The following is a 22,699-nucleotide window of genomic DNA, read 5'->3' on the forward strand; positions in this document are numbered from 1 at the left end:
CTTCGCAGATCCCGGTTGCTCATGTGGTCTCAACAGGCGGGAAGTCTGGGGAGCGGCAAGAACAGGGTGCAAAATCGAAGAGCTATGCACCTAGACGTTGACGACCTTCAGCTACGGTGGTGTAAAGAATATCGTTCTCCAAGCATGTGTGCGCCAAGGATTATCAGGCAATTTAGAATTGACTAATTCAAGGACGACGGGATGCCTTCAAAGCGTCTTCCGGGTGCTCTCATCTGGATGGAGTTGGTGAAAGCAGTCGCACGTGCTCAGCCTTACGGCTGGCGATCTCACTCGGCTGTTCGGCCCCGGGTTTAACGCGTCGGTCCCTCCGCGCCGCTTGGCTTCCGTGGTGATGTTGCCCCGTTCTGGCATCTTCCAACGCCTCCATGATTACGCACTTGCGTCGCAGCCTGAACCTCGACCAGCACTGACACCTTCACTATACTGCGCTACCGTATAAAGCTTGCGGCTCATATCTTCAACATGGCGGATCCATCTTCTTCGCAAGACGGGGAACAGCAGAGCTATACCAGCATGTCTGTTGGCGACGTGGAAGCTATCGGCGCTCACTGCCAGTTTGCGTTCTGCCACCAGCTGGACTTCCTTCCCTTCCGCTGCGAGAGCTGTAGAGGGTACGTCCGGATACATTCCATGCATGTTCTCTCCGTCCCTTAGCTAATCCTCTCGACGCAGGACCTATTGCCTGGATCACCGAACAGAGACGGCGCACAAGTGCACCAAGGCTGGCGCATGGGCACGCGCACGTCGCGAAGCCTCGTCCACCCCGTCATCGAACTCGTCGACCCCGAAGCCCAACATTCTCACGCACGAACAACAATGCTCCTCGCCCGTTTGCAAGACGCTCGTCAATACCTCGCTCAACCCCGGCGTACACTGCCCCAACTGCAACCGCCAATACTGTTTAAAACACCGCATGCGGGAGGATCATGACTGCGCGAAGCTGACGCCGTTGGGCGCCAAACCATCGTCACAGAAAGAGCGCGGGCTTGCGGCGCTGGAGAAACTCAAGGCGTGGGGCTTAAGCAAGAAGGCGGCAGCTACGGAAACATCAAATGCAGTCAAGGCGAAGCCACTGCTCAGCCGAAGTGGCAACTCGCCGGCGGCGCGCGCAGCCGCCATCAACAACCTCAAGAAGACGGCCAAGGGGGACGCCAAGCTTCCACCGGAAAAGCGGGTGTACTTGCATGTGGAGGCCTCGGCCGATACGACAACAGCCAAGCACCCCACCGGCGCTTTCTTCTACAGCACTGAGTGGAGTGTCGGCCGAGTGCTGGACATGGCTGCGAAAGCGCTGCAGGTTGAGAATGTGAATAATAGAGGAGACGGGGAGGAGAACAAACTACGCGTCTTCCACGTTGAGGGTGGAAAGCTGTTAGACTTCAGCGATAAGATCGGTGCTTCCTGTCAAACAGGAAACACCATAGTGCTGTTGAGGGGCGTTGGACCACCGGTGCCGGATCTGATTCAGGCGTAAGCCTACCGTTGCCGATCACTTAGGGTCAGAGACTTGGCGTTGCCCTGACATGGTATTTAGGGTTTTGTAAGAAGCATGGGCTTGGAGTTTTGGAGCGAGACTTGAACCAACTAGATGTTCAAGATACCCTGAAAGTCTCTCGGATTTTCCTATAGATATCTAATTCTGTCGATTTAGACGCTTTTTAATTAGCACAACGAAATTACACAGCTGCAACGAGTGGTTGTGTGTTGCGACATGCATGCATTAAGCAGGCAGAAAGCTGACACTGCCCCACTCCCGCGATAGGTATCAGTACTGTGGACCTAGCTCTTACGGGTACCGGTCCGATGCATAGCTAGTAAAAACAATGGGCCAATCAAAAGTTCACTAACACATAACAAGCAGAAGGCCAATGAATCATTCTGATAGCCGACAACTTACAGCCAAAGAGCAGTGGCAGAATTGGCTTTGTCAGGATCAAATAAGCCGCTAAGAAGCTCTCCCCCACATATCCCTCCCCCGCAATACACCACCTTCCGCATGTACCGAGCCCCGTGCCCGCTGTCCACCATGAAACCTCCGCAGTGCATATCCGTAGCTTATAAAGCTGTCCCGCCCCTTCCCAGCCCACTTCATTCCATTCTCACCTACTTCTCGCTCAAACAACAGCCCGCGCTTTCTCACACGTCATAGCCGAGTGATGCCTGCAGCGACTATTCCAGAGACGAAGTGCGATGTGTATGTCCATTCTCGCCTCGCTCACCTCACTGTCATCTTCCTAACCCGCTTTCTGCAGTCTCATCGTGGGCGCCGGCCCTGCCGGTCTCCTGACGGCGGCCTGGATGGCGCGTTGCGGCATCAATGTTCGCATCGTTGACAAACGGGGTACTAAGATCTTCGCCGGTCAAGCTGACGGCTTGCAATGCCGTAGCCTGGAGATCTTCGACAGCTTCGGGTTCGCGCACCGGGCATGGCTGGAAGCCAACCACATGCTAGAGGTATGCTAGAGGTATTCCAAGGAAAACGGAACCGGCAATTGTTCCACCACCGCTAGCTGATGGGGGCCGGAGATGGGCGAACAAGCTGACGGGAGCTTACTCGCAGGTATGCATGTGGAACCCAGACGAAAAGGGCGTTATCCGGCGCTCCGACAGGGTGCCGGACACGCCGCCGGGCATCTCGCGCTTCACCGAGTGCGTGCTGCATCAGGGTCGGATCGAGCGCTTCTTCCTGGACCACATGAAGGAGCACTCGAATATCGAAGTTGAGCGCGGCGTCCTTCCCGAGTCGTTGGAGATTGACGAATCTCTAGTTGAGGATAACTCAGCTTACCCCATCACGGTGAAGTTGCGTCACTTATCTGACGAGGAGGCCACTCCTGCACAATCGTTGGCCTCAAACGGCTCGGGGGTCTCGAACGGGTTGTTTAGGAGCAATTTGTCGCCAGACGACACGGATGATTTGCTGCGGAAGAGTTCGGGAAGGGAGGGTTCTTCCGAGATATTGAGGACCAAGTATATGGTTGGCTGCGACGGTGCCCACAGCTGGACCAGGAGGCAATTGGGCTTTGAGCTGGAAGGAGAAGCAACTGACTACATTTGGGGTGTTCTCGGTAAAGTGACCCGAGCCTTCTTGGTTTCTCCAATTGCAGACACTAACTATACGGCCTTGAACAGACGTTGTTCCCATCACCGATTTCCGTAAGTGCCCGAGGCCAAGCACTCTGGGAGTCAGCTCTAACTCGAATCAGCTGATATTAGGAACCGCTGCATCATCCACAGCGCCAACGAGGGAAGCCTGATGGTCATTCCACGGGAAAGGGGCATCGTTCGACTGTACATTCAGCTCAAAGAAGTTGTCCCTGACGCAAGTGGAAGGGCGGACAGGTCGAAGATTACTCCAGAGCTTATCATCAAGGCTGCACAAAGGATCATCAGCCCTTACAAGCTGACTTACGACTACTGCGAATGGTAAGCGAGAGCGACGTTTTATGTTAGGATGATGCTAACGGGTCATTGGCAGGTGGACGGGCTATCAAATTGGACAGCGAGTTGGCAAGAATTTTGATCTCCATCAACGCGTCTTCCTTGCCGGTGATGCTGTCCACACGCACAGCCCCAAGGCGGGTCAGGGGATGAATGTCTCCATGGCGGATGCGTACAACCTTGGCTGGAAAATCGCATCTGTTGTAAAGGGTCGCTCACCCCGCTCGATCCTCAAGACTTACCAATCCGAGCGCCGGCGCATCGCCCAGGACCTTATCGACTTTGATCACAAGTTCTCCCGTCTCTTCAGTGGCAGGCCTGCCAAGGACATCCTCGACACGGAAGGAATCAGCATGGAAGAATTCAAAGAGACGTTCCGCACGGCACACATGTTTACCAGCGGCCTCAGCGTGGACTATGGCGCCTCGATGCTCATCGCCAAAGCTGGCAGCGCCGTGGAGCAGGGCGACGGTTCCGACGTATCAGCGAGCCAAACGGGGACCAAGCAGGTAGTCGGCAAGCAGCAACTGGCAACCAACGTGCCCCTCGGCAAGCGCTTCCCAAGCTTCAAAGTGCTCAATCAGTCCGACTCGCGGCCCTGGCACCTGGCAGAACGGCTTCCGGCAGACGGGCGGTTCCGCATCATCCTCTTTGCGGGCAACGTACTGTCTGCCCCGCAGAAGGAGCGTATCGACAAGTTCTGCGCCGCGCTGGATGCACCGGGCTCGTGGCTGCGTCGCGTCACGCCGGCGGACCAGAAGATCGACTCGGTCGTGGAAATCCTGACGGTGCATAGCATGCCGCGCAGGGATGTAGAACTGCTGCGGGATTTCCCGGAGTTGCTGCACCCATTTGACGAGAAAAGAGGTTGGGACTACATGAAAGTGTACGTGGACGATGAGAGCTATCATGAGGGGCACGGGCATGCGTACGAGAACTACGGGGTGGATGCGGAGAGGGGGTGCGTAGTGGCGCTGAGGCCAGATCAGTATGTTGGTTACATTGGGGAGCTGGAGGACGTGGATGAGCTGGCGACGTATTTCGGGGGGTGCCTGCTTGATGCGCAGTAAATAGCTGGGATGTGAAGCTTGTTTGGACTGTGTGATGACGTCGGCCGTTGGACGGGGCCAGAGATCGGGCGGAATGGGCTTGATCGAGGCCTCGTAATGGTGACAGGTTGCAGAGCGGACTGCAGTATATGGACCAGTGGGTGTTGGTAGCGGGGTTGGCGGCCGGGGGACTTGGCGGGCGGAGTTCTAAATATAAAACCGACGGGCAGAATATCGTGGGGGCGGGTGGCCATTGAGCGTTTCAACAGCAGCGGGCGTGGCCCAAGCTGCTTCCCCAAATAACGATTGAGGAATGCGCGCGGTGCGCCGTCGGTGGTAGCGCTTGAGCCGCGCGTTTCTTGTACCGGGCTCCTGGCTTTCTCAGCGGCGATCGCGGGCGGCACAGCAGTGTTGACAGTTTCGGCAGCGATGCCCCGGGGCAGTGCGCTCTGCGGCCCCCACGGCCGGCCTGGCGCTTGCCCGCACAACGTGAATGGTGCAGCACGCGGCGAGGCGGAATCTAGTCCTGATGTTTGAGGCTCGCTGCAAGGGGGCTGGGGCCATCTCTTATGACATGACGCGCCGCTCGCTGCTATATTGTATCCACATCCAACCTCGACTCGCTCGCGGCTCATTTCTCTCGCTCCGACGCCCGGATCCTTCGCGCCTCTCCAGTCAACCTTATTGAGCCCTTCTCTCCCACCCCGCCGCTCTTTCCTCACGAAGCAGATGTATGCCGTGCTGTCTCTCTGAGAGCAGCCGCCATGGTCAGCCCCATCCAGCGAGAAAGCAGCACCCAGCTGCCTGTCTCTCATGCCCCGTCGCCCCAGCCGCAGCTGCAGCCGCAGCCCTTTCGCAAGCAGCCCTCCAGGATCGTCCGCTGGCGTCGCAAATGCTACCTCTCGCTGCTGTCAACATGCATCCTCGTGAACGGCATTCTGTCGCCCGCAATGACCGGCTTAATCTCGCACATCCTCGCTGTCACGCATGACCAGGTCCCCAAGTACGGCGGCGACTTCAAGCGCGGCAGTTCCTACCTGGTAGCCGCCTCCGGTGCTGTTGGTGTGTTTGACGCGTGCGTGCTGTTTGTCATGTCCCTTATCGGTGATGATATGCCTTTGAGATGGAACTGGTCCGGCAAGGAGAAGGTAAGCCGCCGCATCCGCAGGTGCTCTGAACAAACTCAAGGCTAATCCCACCCAGCACCGCGAGTGGAAGCTCCCCGTTCATCGCATTGCTACCTTGGTCGCCCTGGCCGCCGTGTTGCGCGGAGCCGCTGCCGCTGCCTATTCCAACTACGACTACTGGGAATCAGACCAGGGCATCGAGCAGAATCTGGAAAACAATGGCACCTACTACACCCCCGAGACCTGGATCTGCACAGGTGCTGTCAACCAAACCATTATCGAAGGCGAACACCCCGAATACAAGTGGATGTGCCGCGAAGCACAGGGAGCCCGCTATCTGTCCATCTTGGTCACCATAGTCGCTGGAATCACGCTGCTCTTGGTCCTGTGGAGATGGCGGCGCCGGAACCTCGACAGGCAATACGAGCCCGTGGCCAACAGCCGGAGGGCAAGCGACGTCATCCCCTTCGGCGCAGTTGACAGTGGTCGGAGAAGCGAACAGGGCTCGCAACATTACCACAGTAATTCCAGCACTCCTCCAGTTCCCCAGGAAGTCGTCGGGAGAGAGGTGTACGAGATGCCCGCGGATACTATCCATGAGATGGAACATCATCCTATGGTTCGCGACTCTGATGGACTCTCCATTCAGGGAGAGCCAACCGAATATTTCGCCCACGACCATAGGCGTGGAAATCGGTGGAACTCTGACGAAGAAGCAAAATGAGGCTCTAAATTCTCAGCTGCAAGGCTTCCAAACCATGACGAGGCTTCGTGACACAACGGCCGAGCCAAGAGTTTGTGAGTTACCTTGGATTCCTAAATTTGGTCGTCCGGTAGCACCGTGTATGCCTTGTCAGCTCAGGGCTAATCAGCTCTCAGCTCCCGGCGTGTGCGAACGCAGGAACAGGGCAAGGACCCGGAGGAATGCGGTCGAGACCGCCTTGCCGCCTGGCGGCCTCCAGCGTCGGTGGCACGAGGAAACATGGCTGTTCAAGCAACACAAGACAGAGGCCAAAGCCTAAAATCAAAAGGCACTGCCAGCACTGCGGCCCTCGCGCATACGAGTAATCCGAACCTTTCGAATTTTTTTTGGCCACCTTGTAGAACAGACATTCGTTCGTCACCGAGCCATTTCTGGAATGACCGCCAGTTTCATGGACCGGGCTCGCCCTGGACTTGGTCGACGAATTTGGCCCCAGCTCTTGCGTCGCATGCATGACTTGGATGCCAACCGTGACTATCAAGAGCCTGATAGCGGACGTTAGCCTCGGAAAAGAGGCAGCAAGCGTGCGAAGCCGGTGGCACCGGGCTCTCTCGATTCATCCTGAAGGATCGTTTCTATTCCACCAAAAAACCCTACGTCTCCCGAGGCTATCACCTAGCGTCAACGGCATCGGTCCTATTTCCACAAACACACGCGGCGGTGGAAGCGGGTCATCCTCGGTGCCTGGATCGTCTACTACACAGTACAGCGCCGTTTTGTTCCAAGCTTCGGTTTGGAGACTTGGCACATTCACTATTCTTACCATATCTCGGCGGACCGGAGGAGTTGCCATGGAAAGGCTGTTTGATAGAACCGAGAAGATGGAAGATGGAGCAGGTCTAGATGCTGCTGCCGGCGCTTAGAGAGACGGCGGGATGTTATGGGAGGCCTTATGGTTGTAAAAGTTTTTGCGAGGACATTGTGGGTTTTACATATTCGCACGGGTAAAAAGGGTTTTTGGACATATGGCGTCGTTTTTTTGGTTAGCGGATATACCCATGGTCTTTCGATCCTTAAACAGTGTTCAGTTCAGTTTTTGACATTAAATTTTATTTTTTGGGAGCACTGTAGAGCTTTTGCTGCACTTGCTTGAAAGCTGTTCGAGTAGCCATTTCTCTGCTCTCCCTTTTCCAAAGGTATCTCACTCGCACCAATGCGAGGACTGTAAAGGCATCGGCCACTCCTTTTTGTTCTCATTTTCTTCCCCTCGCTCAGGCTCTTTATGCAGATGCTTAGTGAAAGCAGCATGGCAGGTCATCATTCATCAACTCATAGCTCTTAGAATCCTCCAGCTATGAAGAACATCAGACAGCGCAGCTGTCCGCCGGACGAGAGCCATCCTCGCCCCATCCGCTACCCTACACCTCAGCCCTCAGTCCCACCAAAAGCTCACCGAGAAGCTCGGCGACAGACTCCTTACATAGTGCCACCAGCCCTTGGGCACGTAGAGCGCATCGCCAGGCCCCAGCACGGCTTCGCAGCAGCCCTCGACCTTCGCAAACTGCGGCCACCTCTCCTCGAAGTCGAACCTGCGCATCTTCAAGTCCTCTTCGCGAGCCCACGCCTCCTCGGCCGACAGCGCTGCCACCCCGTCGTCGTTGTCGTCGTCGTCAGAAGAAGAAAAAGACCAGCCGTGCCAGCCCTCAAGCACGGTCATGGCCTCGCCGACGTCGACCTCGCTCGTGTTGCCCATGTCGACGCCGTCGGGCCCGACGCCACGCGGGTACAGGCGCTGGCGCTGGCCCGGCGGGTAGAGGCGGACGTACTTGCGGCCGACGACCTGGGCGAGGACGTTGTGGTACGGGTCGGTGTGCAGGGGCGAGATGGTGTCGGCGGGCCCGAACCAGGCGTTGAGGAGCGGGAAGGACGGGTGGCCCGGAGGCAAGGGTGCGGTCGCGTTCTTGGTCGCCGGCGACGGCGACGGGACGGGCGTGGAGTAACAGTAGTCCGGCACGGCGATGTCGGCGCGCAGCGAGGGGATCTGGGCGAAGAGGTCGTGCTGGGCGAGATAGCCGGTTTGCTCGCCGCCTGTTGTGGTGGTGGTGATGGTCGACGCGGCGTCATCATCATCGTTGTGTCCCCTCGCATCGTCCGTTCTGCTAACAGCTGGTTTTGAAGCGTCGTCCTGGTCGTGGAACATGTACTTCTGCATGAACTCGCTAAAAGTGATGATTCCCTGTCCCCAACCTTCGTCAGTGTAACTCCTGCCTATCTCGATTGGGACGAGGCGTCGCCCTCCAAGTGTCTTCCGCATAAGGTAGTTTGGATCACTCCATCTTCTAGACGGGTCTGATATTGCAGGCCAGTGATCCAGTGCGCCGGTAATAATCATAGGCTGAGGCAAATCTCCAGGTAGATTCTCATCTGTAGAATTTTGAGCACCAGCTGCAGTGTTGAGATGAGCCTGGAAGTCCGCAAGACTGAGGTTCTCATGTCTAGGTATAGGACGTCGAAGAGGGGGAGCGCGAACAGTGGAGTTCGGAAACGCATCTGGGTGTTTCCACCCGGAGCTGTCCTTTCCGTGAGCGTCATCGGCCGTATCTCTTTCAGAAAGCCTTCGCCTCTTTGCCGGACGCTCGCGCTGTTCTTCACCCTGCTCCATCATCCTTTCCAGCACCGCAAAAATCCATTCGCAAGTTGATTCCCTACCCACGCCTCCGGCGAGGATCAACGCCATATCCACCAACCTGACAACCTCAGCCACCCAATCACCCAGCTCCTCTCCGTCATTTTCCAAGACTTCCGTCGCCCTCGCCAAGCTCCCTTCAACCCATGCCCGCAACCAGCACTTCCGCACGTCCTTGAATGGAAACACATGGATCTTTTCGTGCGCCACGCGCATCACCTCCCTCGGGTTCCGTGGCAGCTCTTCCAGAACGGGCGGATCACATTCTCGAATCGGATCGGACGCGGCGAGAGGCGCGCCCAGATGGTCGCGGAGGAGAGTTGCAACAGCGGAGCGGGTGGGCGTCGATGGCAGGGAGTGAACTGGCGGGAGGGGGCGTTGGTCTAGAGAAGAAGCAGGCGCCAAGGCAGCAGCAGCACCGGTCCCGGATGATGGCAGCATCTCGGCGGATGCCATGACCGCCTTGGGCCCTTTCGCCTGGAATGCGGAAGAGCGGGTGCCGGCGGCGCTGATGCCGCCGGCAGAAGACGACGAGGCGGCCGCGGCCGCCGCGGCATCGTGCATGGCGGAGAGGGCAGCAGCCACAGCGCCGGCGGCTTTGACGTTAGCAGCGGCAGGATCACCTTCGTCGTCGTCGTCGTTGAGGCGTTCGTTTCGCAGAGCTTCCTCCTCTTCCTCTCCAGCCGCTTTCGTCGGCGGCGGCAAGTGTAGTGGTCTGCGTCGTGGTGCCATTTGCGCTTGCGGCCCCGCCTCGTCCGCTGCTGATGGCAGCGTTCCCAGCGCCATGGGCCAGCTCGCGCCAGGCAGTTGTGGCTGCGGTACGGGGGTGACGCGCCACCGGAGCCCTCTATGTTTAATAATAGGTTGCTGATGAAAGTCCGGGGAAAAAGAAGCTGGAGATGCCGGGTCTGGTTTAGGTTCCACAGGGCGTCGATGGAGATGGTTGTGATAGGATGACGAAACGAAAGGAATAGGACCGACCGAGACGCATGTCATGCATGGAGCTATGGCCATCCCGCGATGCCTGCGCTAACCGCAGTATGGGACCTGAGTTCGAACGACCGACGACCTTAAGCCGAGCGCTGCCCGCACGTCGAAGGATGACCAGGGCAGCCTGGCAGGTCAAAGCACGAAGGAAAGTGACAAGCGTGCATGCAGGCGGGGAGCCGGGGTAAGAAGAAGAGCATCAAGCCTAAAGAGGAAGCTACTATATATATGTATTGGCACACTAAGCCCTTGCGGAGCCGCTCGCACGCCATGCTGCACTCCATTATGCACAGGTACGTTACCGCTTTGGAAGCTGCCAAGTGGTCCTAGATTCTGTTTGGATGACCGGACCATTTATTCTGAAAAGGGAAGACGCGAACGCACCATCGCTCATGGGTTTGGGTGGCTGCCCTGGCAACTGCCACATGCTTTCGGGCCATTTTTGCCATGTGCCATTCCACGCATGCATCTAGAACACGTTACTGTTGCATATTTGCGTGCCTGGACCACGCGCTTGGAATCGGCAGATGTTCTGCAGTGCGAATGAGTACTTTGTCCTTTTCTGCACCTCTAGAGTGAATATGCGCCCACAAGACACTTGAGAAGACAACATTAATTATTCTGCAAGAGCTCCATTGAAAAGCCAAGCCTTAAGCTCTGGTGTTTCGCTAGTACAGCAATATAAACATTGGTGTTGAAGGTAAAAATGCTCCGGTCCGCCCGCACTAAATCTTAGTGTCATTCGTCTCCCCCGACCCTTTGGTACATCGCCCCCGATATCCGTCCTGCTTTCAGCGCCTGGAATTCCGAGTCTTCCCAGTAAACAGCAAAAGTAACCATGAAACTCCTGCCCATCATGACCACATAAACTTCGTGAGATGCCGTCTTCAGAAATTATAATACAAGAAAAATCTGGTCTCGGGCTCAGGGATATCGTGCAAGAACGAAAATAAAATCAGCAAGGGAAGCAAGGGGTATATAGTAAGTAGGTGCCATTGGGCAGAGAAAAGCAAAGAGAGAAATCGTCCTCCTTCTCCTCAATTAAAACGGTCCACACATCATGCAGCGGCATTTACGGGTTCCCGAGCGATGGGTGAGCCTCGGACGCCTGTTGAGGGTGAAATCTACGGAGCTCGACTCGTGGGAGATGGTTGGCGGGTGCGTCGGACGGGCGACGAGGTTGGCGAAACGTCTTCTGAGTCGAGCTGTGTTTGCCCTGACGCCTCACTGCCATTGCTACTCAGCAGCCCACCGACATCCTGGAGTGACTGACGGGCCTCGTTTCGACTCAGCTGTGGCCCAACGATGCCGCTTGGAGGCTGTAAGGTTGAGCCACTCGATCGAGTCTCGGCGTTGCGCGAGGTCAGCTCGTAGCATTCGCCCTCTGCTACCGAAGGATGCTGCGATGAGCGCCGTCCCGAACCTCTTAGACCACCTAGATCCTGAAGGAGTGCCCGAGAGCCGCGTCTAGGCGCCGTTGCAAAGTCCTGAGCAACCGTCGTACTGGTGGGAGAAGGTATCAGGGAGCTTGGCGTTGATGAATTGTTGGGATCCAAGAGTCCGCCCACGTCAAAGAATGAAAGCCTTTGCGTTGAAGGGGCTTTGTGACTTGGCGCGGGATCGTCCATTACGGCATATTTTGGATCTGATTCCTCGCTGTCTCTGATGCTGTCGTGGGCATCTGCGAATTGCCAGCCCTTGCCATTCCCAACAAACGAAGGTTTTCTGACATGAGGTAGAGGTGAGGCAGGAAGCGCGACTGGAGCCGGACGCGGTTTGTGGTACTTGGCTTCCAGGTCCTTTGGCAACCTCCAGCCCATCTCTCGGATGAGATCCTCGTCACTCCCCCATTGTTGAGAGGTGATGGTTGGCCTTCGTTGAGAGTTTCGGTCGATGCTATCAGATACCGAGCCGAACTTGTACTTTTTCGCCTTCTTCACACCACGATCCCGTAGAAAGGATCCCAGGACGATGGCGTTGGAGACGGACGCAGCGCCGAGGATTTCGCCCGAGGCAAATACGGTGCGGTACTGCTGTCGACCCTGATGCCTGATGACCGCCGGGATGCGCACTCCGGTGATACAAATCAGGATGATGGACATGGAGAACAAGAGGACGAGGCGGATTTTTCGCTTGAGTGGTATTGCCGACTTCAGGACCATGGGGATTGGAAAACAAATCAGCAAGACGTCCGTAATCATGTCGCAAACGCCCATGGTGATGAGCTGAGCATAGCCGGTCCTGCATTTTGGGCCTGGATCTGGGACGACCTGCCAGTAGTGGTTGAACGGCTGGCACTCTCCAAGGGTTGCGATGACAATGGCGACGAAGGTGGCTGCGAGAAAATATCGAATCCATCGTAGAGTGAGCTCGAACTCGCGCCTCCAAAAAGTCTCGACCATCCGTGCAAGGAACTCGCAGACGCCGAGCTTTGCGGTCCAGATGCTACAGGCTGATTAGCATCTACAAAGCCACTCAAGGCAGGGACATGGCTTACAATGCAGCATAGGAGATGCGCGAGCAAAGCACGAGCTTGGAGCCAATCTCACGCTTCCAGATACGGTGGGGATCGGTGAGGTTGGTTATGTCGACATTGTTGGTGCCGTACAGAAGGATGACATGCACAAAGCCCATGCGCACGAACAGTGGAATAATGCTCAGGGCCATGACCTTGTCCTCGCGGAAGAAGCGTTCTGTGCGGATGAAGCGGCCGCACAGGCGAAAGAGGATGATGACGAAGGAAAACAAGGTGCACCACCAACTAAAGAGCAGTGTCGGGTGGTTTTCCAGGCGAGTGCGCGGCGCGGGAGGCGGATCGTCGTAAAACGAGCGGGCGTCGAGGAGCTGCGGCATGGCGCAACAGAGCTCACCACCTCCTCCGAGGAGGGGTGTGCTGGTGTGGAGCGCGGTCTATGTCGAGTCTTGTGGTCGCGTGCGCGGTGGAGCTCGTCTCCGGGAGCGGGATGATGCAGGCATGGACGTGCCTGGCGCTGGGCGGGCGAATTGGCGGGGCGGGACAGACGGGCGAGCTGCGAGCGCAACAAGTCTGAGCAGCAAGAGGTGAGCAGAAGGTCAGTAGATAGACAAAGCCGCTATCAGGCGGAGGATGATGCCTGGCCTGAAAGAGGCGCGCCCGAGATCTCGCGCGAGCTGGGGAACCAGGCTCCGTCCGTGGCTTGGGGCTGATAAGGCGCTGCGCCGAATTAACGGTCAGCTCGCTTGGAGGCTGCCAATGCTGGTGGCGATTGGCGTCCATTCCTCCAGCTGCCGCGAACAACGGCCAGGCTGCGCGCGGCACGCCGTAGAGAGAGGCTCGGCTGGCGCTGGGCAGACGGCGGCAAACGCCGCACCGCTGCTGAGCGGACGCGAGCGGGCGGGTGCGCTTCCTTCGCGGGCGCCCGATCTGCGCCCGAGTATTGTAGAGGCATGTAACGGCAGCGTAGTGCTGATCCAGTGGACCCTTCTTTTCAACGCTTTGGCGCACCAGCCCACCGCGGTCCCGGCCTGTATCCTGGCGTCGCATCAACTCCATCATCCACGCGTCCAGCTGCTGAGAGCGCGGCGTCGCGCCGAGACGGCGGGGCAGAACGAGGGCTGCTGCGGCGGGCGCCGCGGCCGTGTCAGGCGATAGTGTTGAAGAGAAGACACTACCAGCGCCTCGTTGCCGATTGGGATACCTCCGGGCCACGCCATGATACAGTGCGGCACAGCGGGCGAATCGGTGTGCTGCCAGCGCCGCACGCAAAATCACCGCTCAACCCCCTCACGTTGCCTATTCCTATCATCTGCCCCGTGAGTGCCTAGGCTCTTGGCCCTTCAGCCTTCGCTGTCTTCGACCAATCTTTGCACCCCACGCCCGATAATGAATAACCCTCCCCGCCTCTTCGCGTCAGCACCCCACGCTACCAATAGAGCTTTGCGGACCTGAACGGGCAGATCACGCACGGCTGCTCGACGCCCATCATCAGGTGCCTCTACATCACATGCGGGACGATTCCATGACTCGCCCTCGATTGTTGCTCGGTATCGCAGCCTCGGGTTCGGGATTGTACCGTGGTACTGTATCCACAACTCGTTATTGCTTGGTGCCAGCCCAACATAGATAACGCTACGAGGCTGGGATTTCCCTTGCTGAGGGCTGAGATAGCTGCAGCCTTGTTTTGAACTCTCTATTCCGCCCTAATTTTTCCTCACCTTCGTTCACAGTAAGCCCGATGGCGTCACGCAACCAGCGATACTCGTCGCTTGACGAACACCCGCTCAGCCGTGTGATTATCATTGTTTAGTCGGCTCCTGCGGAAGACGACGCCTCGAGATGCCGCGAGCGAACAGTAAGCGGGAAGCAAGATGGCACGATAAGAATGTCCTGGGAAACGATTCCTTCTCTTCGACAGCTGCAGGTCACATGCATTCCACCACGCTGGTCAGATAACAGACCGAACGGGACATTGCTTCTATTTCTGTCGTCTTGATCAATGCCGTTCTAACCGTACTAGGACCGTAGATCGCCGTCGTGATTATGCAGGAACGCGAAAAAGATGGGTGGCAGGCGCGACCTGGGAAACACCAGCGTCCATCCGTCGGCAAATTTGATCAACAACCCCGGCGATCACGACCATGTAGTATCCCCGGAAACGAGCGCTCAGTTCGTATCATAGAGTCCGCGATGCGACCTTAGCCGGAGACTAAACATCTTCGCGCTACTGATTGTCAGAAGAGCGACTAGCAAGAAAAAGAGTCTCAACGTCTGCAACAGTGTTCGTCTGTCGCAACAAGGGGTGAATTTGAGATGCCTGAAACGGATGTACGCATTAATTCAGCATCTATTTACTGAGACCGAGATCTCCGCTGCAAAGCTTTACAGGGAAATTAGACTTAGCGCTAACCCGCAAAGGCGATTCGAACCGAAGCATATTGTGAAAGGAAATCCTCTATCCATATCATCGAAGGAACCCGAGACGCCGAGCCAACGTTATACGTACTCATCGTTGAGGATATTCTTTTTTGCGAAATATGACCGAATGAACCGCGTTCACGCAATCACATTGCTTGCTGCCTGCTCTCTTTGCTCCTCGTTCGTACCGTTGGTCGTCTTCTTGCCAGCGTAGATGCTACTCAGCACTTGGTACAGGCTGTCCAGGAAACGGGTGCACTCATTCTCAGTGCCCACGGTGACCCGCAGGCAGCCCGTGCAACCCAGCTCTTTGCCTCTGAAACGCACCACGACGCCCTTCTCCTCAGCTAGCGCCTCGTACACTTTCAGCGCGACCTCATTGTCCGGCTTGCCGCCCTCCTCCTTCGGTGCGCTCAAGAACTCGACCAACAGGAAGTTGGCATCCTGGCCGCCCAGGAAACGTCCGACGCCTGGCACCTGGGGCATCTCTTGCAACAGCCTGCTGCGCTGTTGGAGAATAGCATCGCGGTTCTTGTGCATCACTCCCAGGTGGCGGGGCTTCAGCGCCTGAAGCGCAATCTGAGACGTAGGGTTCGAGATGTTGTACGGTGCCTTCAGGCTGTTCAGGATGCGGGCAATTGGCGGGGACGTGAAGGCAGCGCCGAGACGGATGCCTGCTAGGCCGAAGGCCTTGGAGAGAGTCTGCATCACGACGAGGTTAGGCCACACGGTCGTCCATTGAGCCAGGCTGGCGTCCTCGGCGGCGAAATCGACGTAGGCCTCGTCTACTATCACGATACCGTTCCAGGTCGGGTGCGTCAGGACCTGCTCGACGGCCGACTTGGAAACCAGCGCGCCGGTCGGGTTGCCGGGCGAGCAGATGTAGACCAGCTTGATGTTGGCACCCTCGGGCCCGCTGAGAACCTCATTGATGGCTGGGGCGTCGAGAGCGAAGTCTTGCGAGGCGATGAGGGGCACTTTCACAATGCCGACATCATTCGTCTGCGCGGACACGCTGTACATGCCGTAAGTCGGAGGGCACGTCAGGATCTTGTCCTTCCCGGGCACGCAAAAAGCGCGCAGCAGAGCATCGATGGCTTCATCGGATCCAACACCAACGAACAGGTTGTCAGGGCGCAGTTCGGTTTGCGTGTGGTGGTTCGTGTTGCGCAGATCGCAGAGACGTTCCTTGAGGGGAATCTGGTGCCTATTCGGGACAAAGGTCGCTCGTCAGACTTGCGTAGAGCGCGGTGGTTCGACTCAGGGACTCACGGGTCGGGGTATCTGTTCAGGCCGAGGAAATCGACCTCGATGTTGTCTTCCATGCCATAGACGCCATTCCTGAGCTTTCCGTTCCCCTCGAGAGCTAGGCCGGGGCCATAGGCATTCTCGTTCGCGTCGAGCAGGATGTTGGTGCCATCATCTTTGTAGTCACTGCCTCATCAGCTATCGCCTCGTGCCAGTCAATCGAGCCGCACGGTACTGCAACTTACTCGCGGGCGCAGCGGTACGGCTGTAGGGCCAGGATGTTGGGCCTGGCGCAGGTTTCGAGGTTGAAAGCGTTGACACGGCTGTCGTTCGTCATGGTGGCGGTTCAATGGTGCAGTCGCAACTTTTTGGCGGGGGGTAGGTTGCTTTTGAAATCATCATGTGTTTCCTGGCTGCACCGATGTCGCTATGACTCAATTGCTCCACATCGTACCGAACGCTTCGTCATGGCCCCACCTCAGAACATCAGGAGTCCAACATGGAGAACATGGAGAACTGGAGTATCATTGTGCGCTACAGCCATGCTAATTGTCCTAGCCAATGCAAATCCCTCGGAAATAACGCCTATTGTACCGCCAGTGATCCATCCGTCCCTTCACCGGTCAAACCTCCCAAAACAAACCGAATACGCCGAACCCTGGTACAAATCGTCGATCCAATAAAGCCTAGTTGGTGCAGCGGATCCCCTCCAGAGCCCTCATGGCTTTCGTCCCCTGTGTCTCGAATATGTTGACCATACGCTCGCACTGCTCTCGGAGTTGTTGCTCGCCCTTCTCCGCCTGATGCTGCACCCATTGCTCAACCGTCATCTTCTTCTCTGCGCTTGTTATCTCGCGGCGCACCTTACGGATCGCCTCTTCTAACGACAACTCCTCCCAGTCGCTTCCGTTCTCCTTGTCTCTCACCTCCCCGTTAGCATGGAAACCACGCTTCGCGGCAGGTGACTGCAGGAAGATGTTCTCAAGATCCACCGTTTCCCAAGGCTGCGTAGAGCTGAGGCCACCAATGACGTTGCCACTACGTTTGGACGGAGATGCCTGCGGTGTACTAGCATCCGCGAGAGGAACACGCGTGCCACGGGAGGAAAGGGGAGCCCGCGCCGAGGGAGGGGCGTTCAAAGACGCCACCCGTGATGACGGCGGCCTGTTCTCCGCATCTGACGATTGAGGCGAAGGCGACGGCGTAATCTCCTGCGGAGGAGGCGTAGGCTCTCGAGGCGCAGGCGTAGGCTCTTTCGCCGCTTCAGGAGATGGTTCAGGAGATGGCTCGGCTGCTGGCTCTGGGGAATCATGTACCGGTGTAGGCTCGCGTGGCGGAGGAGTAGGCTCACGTCGAGGCTCCTTCCCGATAGCCTCCACAGTGCTCTCTTCGACGACTTCCTTCGCTTTGCGGCCTCTTTTAGGCTGCGTAGTAGGCTTGGGTGGCGGCATGTTCTCAGTGTCCTCAGCTTCATGCTCAGATTTGGCTGCAGCCTCTTCCACCTGCTTCGCCTTTCGTCCCCTCTTGGCTTTGGTGGGCTTAGGAGGCTCCTCCAGTACGACAACAGAGTCGCCGGTTTTCACAGCACCATCGCTTGTCCTCTTGCTGCCTCTGTTAGACTTGGCTGGCTCCTCTTGCACGGCCCTGGTAACAGCGTCCTCCAGTTCAGACTGAAGCTGACTTGCATCATTGCTCAATCTCGACTCTTCAGTGGTCTTGGCCTTCCGTCCTCCTTTAGCCCGTGTCGTTCTCGGCTTCGAAGGCTCGCTTTCGGCGTGAGGTTCCAATTGCGAAGCCTGGTCAATGTAGGACGGCGCTTCGGGTTTTGACGTCCTTCGGGTAGTTCTACTAGGAGGATGTACGGGCTCGATCTCCATCTCCGTCTCAGCAGGCTCAGCCGTAGGCTCATCCAGTAGAGTTGAATCTGCGGCGGCCGCCTTCTTGGTTGTCCTGGAAGTTTTCCTGGTTCCTTTCGCGGGCTTCGCCTTAGTCGCAGTCTTGCGGCCCTTGCCAGTCTTCGATGCTGTGGTTGCCGTGGTCATGGCACTATCCCCGTCGGTTGCATTGAGATCTCCGAGCGATAGATCGGCATTGGCAAGATCCAATGGCGGCTCGATCTCCACGACTGAAGGTTCCTCCGCAGCCTTCTTGCCTCTGTTGGTCTTGCGGGTGTTCTTGGTGGCAGCCTTAGCTTTGCCAGCTCCTTTCTTGCCGCGAGCCATGGAAGCTGTTGTCGCGTTGCTGGCCGTAGTCAGCACACTGTCGTCTTCGAGAGGAACGTCGTCGCCCAGGGACATGAGAGATGGAGCCTCGGAGAACGTGTCGAAGTCCCTGGTTGATTGGACAGAGAGTCGAGAAGCCTTGGAAGCAGTGGATGCACGGCCCTTCTTCCCCTTCGTAGCTTTTCTGGCGCCCGCATATACATCAATGAGCATGAAGAAGGGGCAGTCGGGCGACCTCCTGTAGTGCTCCTCCCTACGGTCGGTCAGCGAATGCCTCAGCGAATGGGTTGTTCCTGCCTACTTTGGGTCATCCTTAGGTTCCCAACCATCGAGCGAGAGCATGCAGTAGAAGCAAGCGACTCCATCTTCGTAATCCGGGCTTGGGTCATAGCACCACCCCGCTTCAACCATCTACAAAGTCGTTAGCGTCGGATTGTTCCCCGGGAAAACATCCAACTAACCTTCTTTGTCTTGCATTTCCAACCCTTCTTTTTCTCATGTGGCCAGGATCCGGCAAATGTGGCGGCGCGGGCAGCGACCATCTGCTCGCTCATGGGGTCTTCATTCTCGTCTGCATCGCGCAAAGGTATGCATGAATTGATCGCCCAGGCGCATGCTGGTGCATGGCTAAGGTGTTCCAGTGCCGGGACATCTTCTGGCTCCCAGCCATCCAGCTTACTGTCACACATGAAGCAGACGACATTGTCGGGGTGGTTTGCGTCTGGAGCGTAGTAAAAGCCAGCCCGTGCGAGCTGCATGAGCATTAGCAAACTATCCTGAGGAGTATCTCAGTGCTCTGCACGTACGTCCTCGGGGCTCGGAGTTTCGTGGGGCCAGGACACGGTGGTTGCGGTTCTCTTCTTGGAGCTGGACGCGTGCCTCTTGGAGAGCTGGCGAGGGGACTCGAAGGTTGCGAGACGGCTGACGAAGCTATTGACGTTTTCCGGGTGAGACATGGCTGCGATCGATATGCGACGCGTCCGGGCGCGTCGTGTGGGGTAGCAATGCGAGGCGGGCGCGCGGAGACGGTGGTGGTCTCGGTGTTGTTGTTATGCTGCTTTGGCCGCATAAACAGAAAGCGGAGCGGGAAGCGGGCCGCGCCAAGCCCCATCCGGGCGGGCGCGCGGATGAAATCATCTTAATCAGCAGCGCCGTCCCGCGGCCGCCCGCAGCGCCGACGCTGGAGGCCCGCATCTGCTCCATATTTCGGCCGCTGCGCCCTTCCCTCCATGTCGCATCTTCACCTCCGGGTTATGGCTGTGTTGCTGCTTCACTGCTCCGCTCGCCGGTAACACGCTCTTCTCAGTCCGCGACTCCAAAACCATGGCTCTTCTCCGACATCTTTCCGTAAGCCGCATCTAAGCTCCCTTGCTCGTTGCCAGACAATCCGACATCTAATTCGCAGTGCAGTCCAAAGGCTTGCAGCCTGCCATTGCAAGTCGCGCCGCGCCTTTCCAACGCTCTTTATTATCGTGTCTTCGTCCACGCTGTCGCGCCTTCCATGCCTCGTTTGCGAACTCGTCAAAGGCTTCGACCCCTTCCAACTCATCAACCCCGCCCTCGGAAACCAAGCCGGACCTCTCGAAATCCCCATCGCCAGCTCCCTCGTCTTCCGTGAATTCATCGCTGCCCGACGGCTGGGAGGATGAGCCGAACTTCAACATCAAGACGTTTGCCGAGTTGCCAACGGGGCGCGACTTTGGCCTGAACCAGCACATGGTTGATATGAACCGCGACTTCACCGAGGCATTGAGGCAAATAATATGGCAATTTCGCGCCCCGATTCGCTACGCCTTTGCTTATGGCTCCGGCGTATTTCCTCAGAGCAGTGCTACCAGCTCCACCTCGCTCTCTCCGCACCCGAATCCTCCCGAAGCAATCAAGAAATGGCAGAGCGGCGGCGAGAAGGTCATCGACTTCATTTTTGGCGTCACCTACACCCAGCACTGGCATTCTCTGAATCTGGCCCAGCACAGGGACCATTACTCTTTTCTTGGCTCAGCTGGGTCTTGGGCGGTGTCTCAAGTCCAGGATAGGTTTGGGGCGGGCGTCTATTTTGCGCCGTACATCACCGTGAACGGCACGCTCATCAAATATGGCGTCGTCAACCTGGACACTCTGCAGCGCGACCTTAGCGAGTGGAACACACTCTACCTCGCTGGAAGACTGCAGAAGCCAGTCAAGATACTTCGCGACGACGCGCGCATCCGGCTTGCCAACCAAGTGAACCTGATATCAGCGGTGCGCACTGCGCTCCTTATGCTGCCCGAAAAGTTCACCGAAACCCAACTGTTCAACGCCATTGCCGGGCTCAGCTACATGGGAGATCCGCGCATGTCATTCAACTCGGAAAACCCTCACAAAGTCTCCAACATCGTTAGGCACCAATTACGACACTTCCGGCGTCTGTATAACCCTCTTATTGAGACGCTTCCCAATGCTACCCATACAGACGCTCGTGTCAAGACGCCGGGATGGGAGCTTGACGTTCCACCAGGCGTCGACATTACCATGGAGCAAGACATGGATCCAGTAAAACGCGGAAACATGGTGCGCCGCCTGCCGAAATCGTTCCGCGAGAAAATTTACTTTGCATACCAGCGTCAATACGGAATCTCGGGCGCAGAATTCAAGAAAATGCTCCAACAGCGTGCGGAGGAAGATGCAACTAGCTACATGCGGCGTCAAGGAGGTGATTTTGATCGCCGCATCGCTGGTGAGAAGGACTTGAAGGACAAGGTTGCTCAATCTGTCAGGGATACAGTAAAGTGGCCGAGCACAGTCCAGAGCTTGAAGGGCTTGGTTACTGCCGGCCCAGCAAGATCGTGGAGATATATGAGTGAGAAGTGGGCGAAAGGCAAGCAAGGCAGCAAGGAAGGCGAGAGCGAGTGATTATGATGGGAAATGAATCGAAATGCATGATGGAATTCAACTTTCCGGTAGAGGGATATACAGGGCATTGGGCTTGGATTGTGCATATAAATCGCACATGGGGCAAAGGACGGATTCGGGTCTGGTTCTGATTCATTATTGTGCATGGCGGCTGGTCATTCATCATGGGCTGGATGCCCGGGTTTTCTTTGTTGTTGGGATACTTGAAAATCCTCTAGACTTGGGAATACTCTCGCATGAGAGAGGGCAGAATCGGCGTGCAGGTACAGGCGGGTGTTGGAAGCGCTGATCTCGGCGTAAATGTACGATGAAGCCAGACGGGTCCGGACATGGTTCCGAACCGATCCACAGCATGATAGTCAGGCGAACCAAATGCTTGGACGTTGCTTGTAATAGCAGTCTATCATTAATTACTAGTGTGGACATAGCTTTGTATGTTCCGTGGTAGCGGTCATGTCTACCTTCGTGCTTGGAAAGGCAACGAGAGATGAAACCTGCGTCAAGTAAAACGCGTCATTGAGCCATAGAGACAACATATGTCTGGAAAAAGACAGTCACAAATATCGAAGGTCGATGTGGGCAGAGTTAGCAAGCAGGCAATTAAATCTGCGATAGTGGTGAGGGGACCGCAACATGATGTGTTGGCGGGTTCTCATTTAAATCTAGTCCACGCAAAACAGACCTCGCCTCTTCTCAACCTTCGGGTTAGAATTACACCTTCTTCAAACATGAAAGTAAGCCCATGATATCAAGTGAGGAGGGCACAGTTCTGGAGTTTCTCGAAGTACATCGCATGACAGAAATAGAAAATTTAAGTTTGCCGCTGTCCAAGCGTAAGTGTTTTTGTCAATAAAGTTGCTCCGGCTTGATGTCAGCCTACAGTGGCCTCAAGGAGTCATACAGCACTTGCGTTGGCCGACTGGTCTTTCGCTTTCGTGAGCGGCAATCAACACTAACACTTTTCGTCGTTGTTCTGCTTCTTGTTTTTGGTTGGTTGCTTTTTTTTTTCTTGGCTACTCTTTGTCGACTACCCTGATCTTCGGAATAGACTGGTCCAGTTTCTTCTTGTCCTCGTCAGTGGGGACCATATCAAACGCCTTTTCGGCCGTGTCGGTGCTGTAGAGGCCGATTGTTCCCCATGCGATCAAGCCCAGGCCGAGGAGCAGACGGGTCTTGGGTGCGCTCGAACGGTAGGTTCTACAACGAGGATGAGCATTGCGCAATAGGGCGGAGGAAACGTCACTCACTGCCAGAGCGACATTGCTGCGACCGGAGGTAGGGATGTTCGGGCGATGTCCGGTGGAGAAGAGATTGCGGTGAGGTTCGAAGAAGCTCTGAGTTTCGGTCTCGCTTGCTCTCAACAGGGTCCGCCCAGGTCCTCCAATGTTGCTCCTCCAGCCGTCTTGCCAACTATGTCTCTTCGCCTACG

At 56.6% G+C, this 22,699-nt stretch overlaps 7 protein-coding genes across 7 annotated transcripts; 3 read left to right on the forward strand and 4 right to left on the reverse strand.

The window, feature by feature from the left end:
• Window positions 1-483: 483 nt before the first annotated feature.
• Window positions 484-4,532, forward strand: LTHEOB_4439 (Phenol 2-monooxygenase; the record flags this gene model as incomplete). The annotated part of the gene is made up of 8 exons (XM_035513473.1): window positions 484-632; window positions 694-1,491; window positions 1,556-1,561; window positions 2,274-2,475; window positions 2,582-3,089; window positions 3,154-3,177; window positions 3,228-3,447; window positions 3,500-4,532. 8 exons carry the CDS (start codon window positions 484-486, stop codon window positions 4,530-4,532), a joined length of 2,940 nt encoding a protein of 979 aa, XP_035375143.1.
• A 743-nt stretch (window positions 4,533-5,275) lies between these two features.
• On the forward strand, window positions 5,276-6,660 carry LTHEOB_4440 (Phenol 2-monooxygenase; the record flags this gene model as incomplete). The annotated part of the gene is made up of 4 exons (XM_035513475.1): window positions 5,276-5,659; window positions 5,715-6,159; window positions 6,323-6,436; window positions 6,518-6,660. The coding sequence occupies 4 exons, from the start codon at window positions 5,276-5,278 to the stop codon at window positions 6,658-6,660; spliced, it is 1,086 nt and encodes a 361-aa protein (XP_035375144.1).
• A 1,113-nt stretch (window positions 6,661-7,773) lies between these two features.
• LTHEOB_4441 (Transcription factor jumonji/aspartyl beta-hydroxylase) lies at window positions 7,774-9,759 on the reverse strand (the record flags this gene model as incomplete). Its single annotated transcript, XM_035513476.1, has 1 exon — window positions 7,774-9,759. One exon carries the CDS (start codon window positions 9,757-9,759, stop codon window positions 7,774-7,776), a length of 1,986 nt encoding a protein of 661 aa, XP_035375145.1.
• Window positions 9,760-11,481: 1,722 nt separating this feature from the next.
• Window positions 11,482-12,867, reverse strand: LTHEOB_4442 (Integral membrane protein pth11; the record flags this gene model as incomplete). Its single annotated transcript, XM_035513477.1, has 3 exons — window positions 11,482-11,517; window positions 11,583-12,459; window positions 12,512-12,867. The coding sequence occupies 3 exons, from the start codon at window positions 12,865-12,867 to the stop codon at window positions 11,482-11,484; spliced, it is 1,269 nt and encodes a 422-aa protein (XP_035375146.1).
• A 2,179-nt stretch (window positions 12,868-15,046) lies between these two features.
• On the reverse strand, window positions 15,047-16,493 carry LTHEOB_4443 (Histidinol-phosphate aminotransferase; the record flags this gene model as incomplete). The annotated part of the gene is made up of 3 exons (XM_035513478.1): window positions 15,047-16,115; window positions 16,181-16,342; window positions 16,402-16,493. 3 exons carry the CDS (start codon window positions 16,491-16,493, stop codon window positions 15,047-15,049), a joined length of 1,323 nt encoding a protein of 440 aa, XP_035375147.1.
• Window positions 16,494-16,842: 349 nt separating this feature from the next.
• Window positions 16,843-19,334, reverse strand: LTHEOB_4444 (Chromosome segregation protein; the record flags this gene model as incomplete). The annotated part of the gene is made up of 4 exons (XM_035513479.1): window positions 16,843-18,631; window positions 18,680-18,789; window positions 18,840-19,130; window positions 19,185-19,334. The coding sequence occupies 4 exons, from the start codon at window positions 19,332-19,334 to the stop codon at window positions 16,843-16,845; spliced, it is 2,340 nt and encodes a 779-aa protein (XP_035375148.1).
• A 367-nt stretch (window positions 19,335-19,701) lies between these two features.
• Window positions 19,702-21,270, forward strand: LTHEOB_4445 (Mitochondrial matrix Mmp37; the record flags this gene model as incomplete). The annotated part of the gene is made up of 2 exons (XM_035513480.1): window positions 19,702-19,725; window positions 19,789-21,270. 2 exons carry the CDS (start codon window positions 19,702-19,704, stop codon window positions 21,268-21,270), a joined length of 1,506 nt encoding a protein of 501 aa, XP_035375149.1.
• Window positions 21,271-22,699: the final 1,429 nt, after the last annotated feature.

This window comes from Lasiodiplodia theobromae (genome assembly GCF_012971845.1).
Source record: "Lasiodiplodia theobromae strain AM2As chromosome Unknown scaffold_11, whole genome shotgun sequence".
Taxonomy (NCBI): Eukaryota; Fungi; Ascomycota; class Dothideomycetes; order Botryosphaeriales; family Botryosphaeriaceae; genus Lasiodiplodia; species Lasiodiplodia theobromae.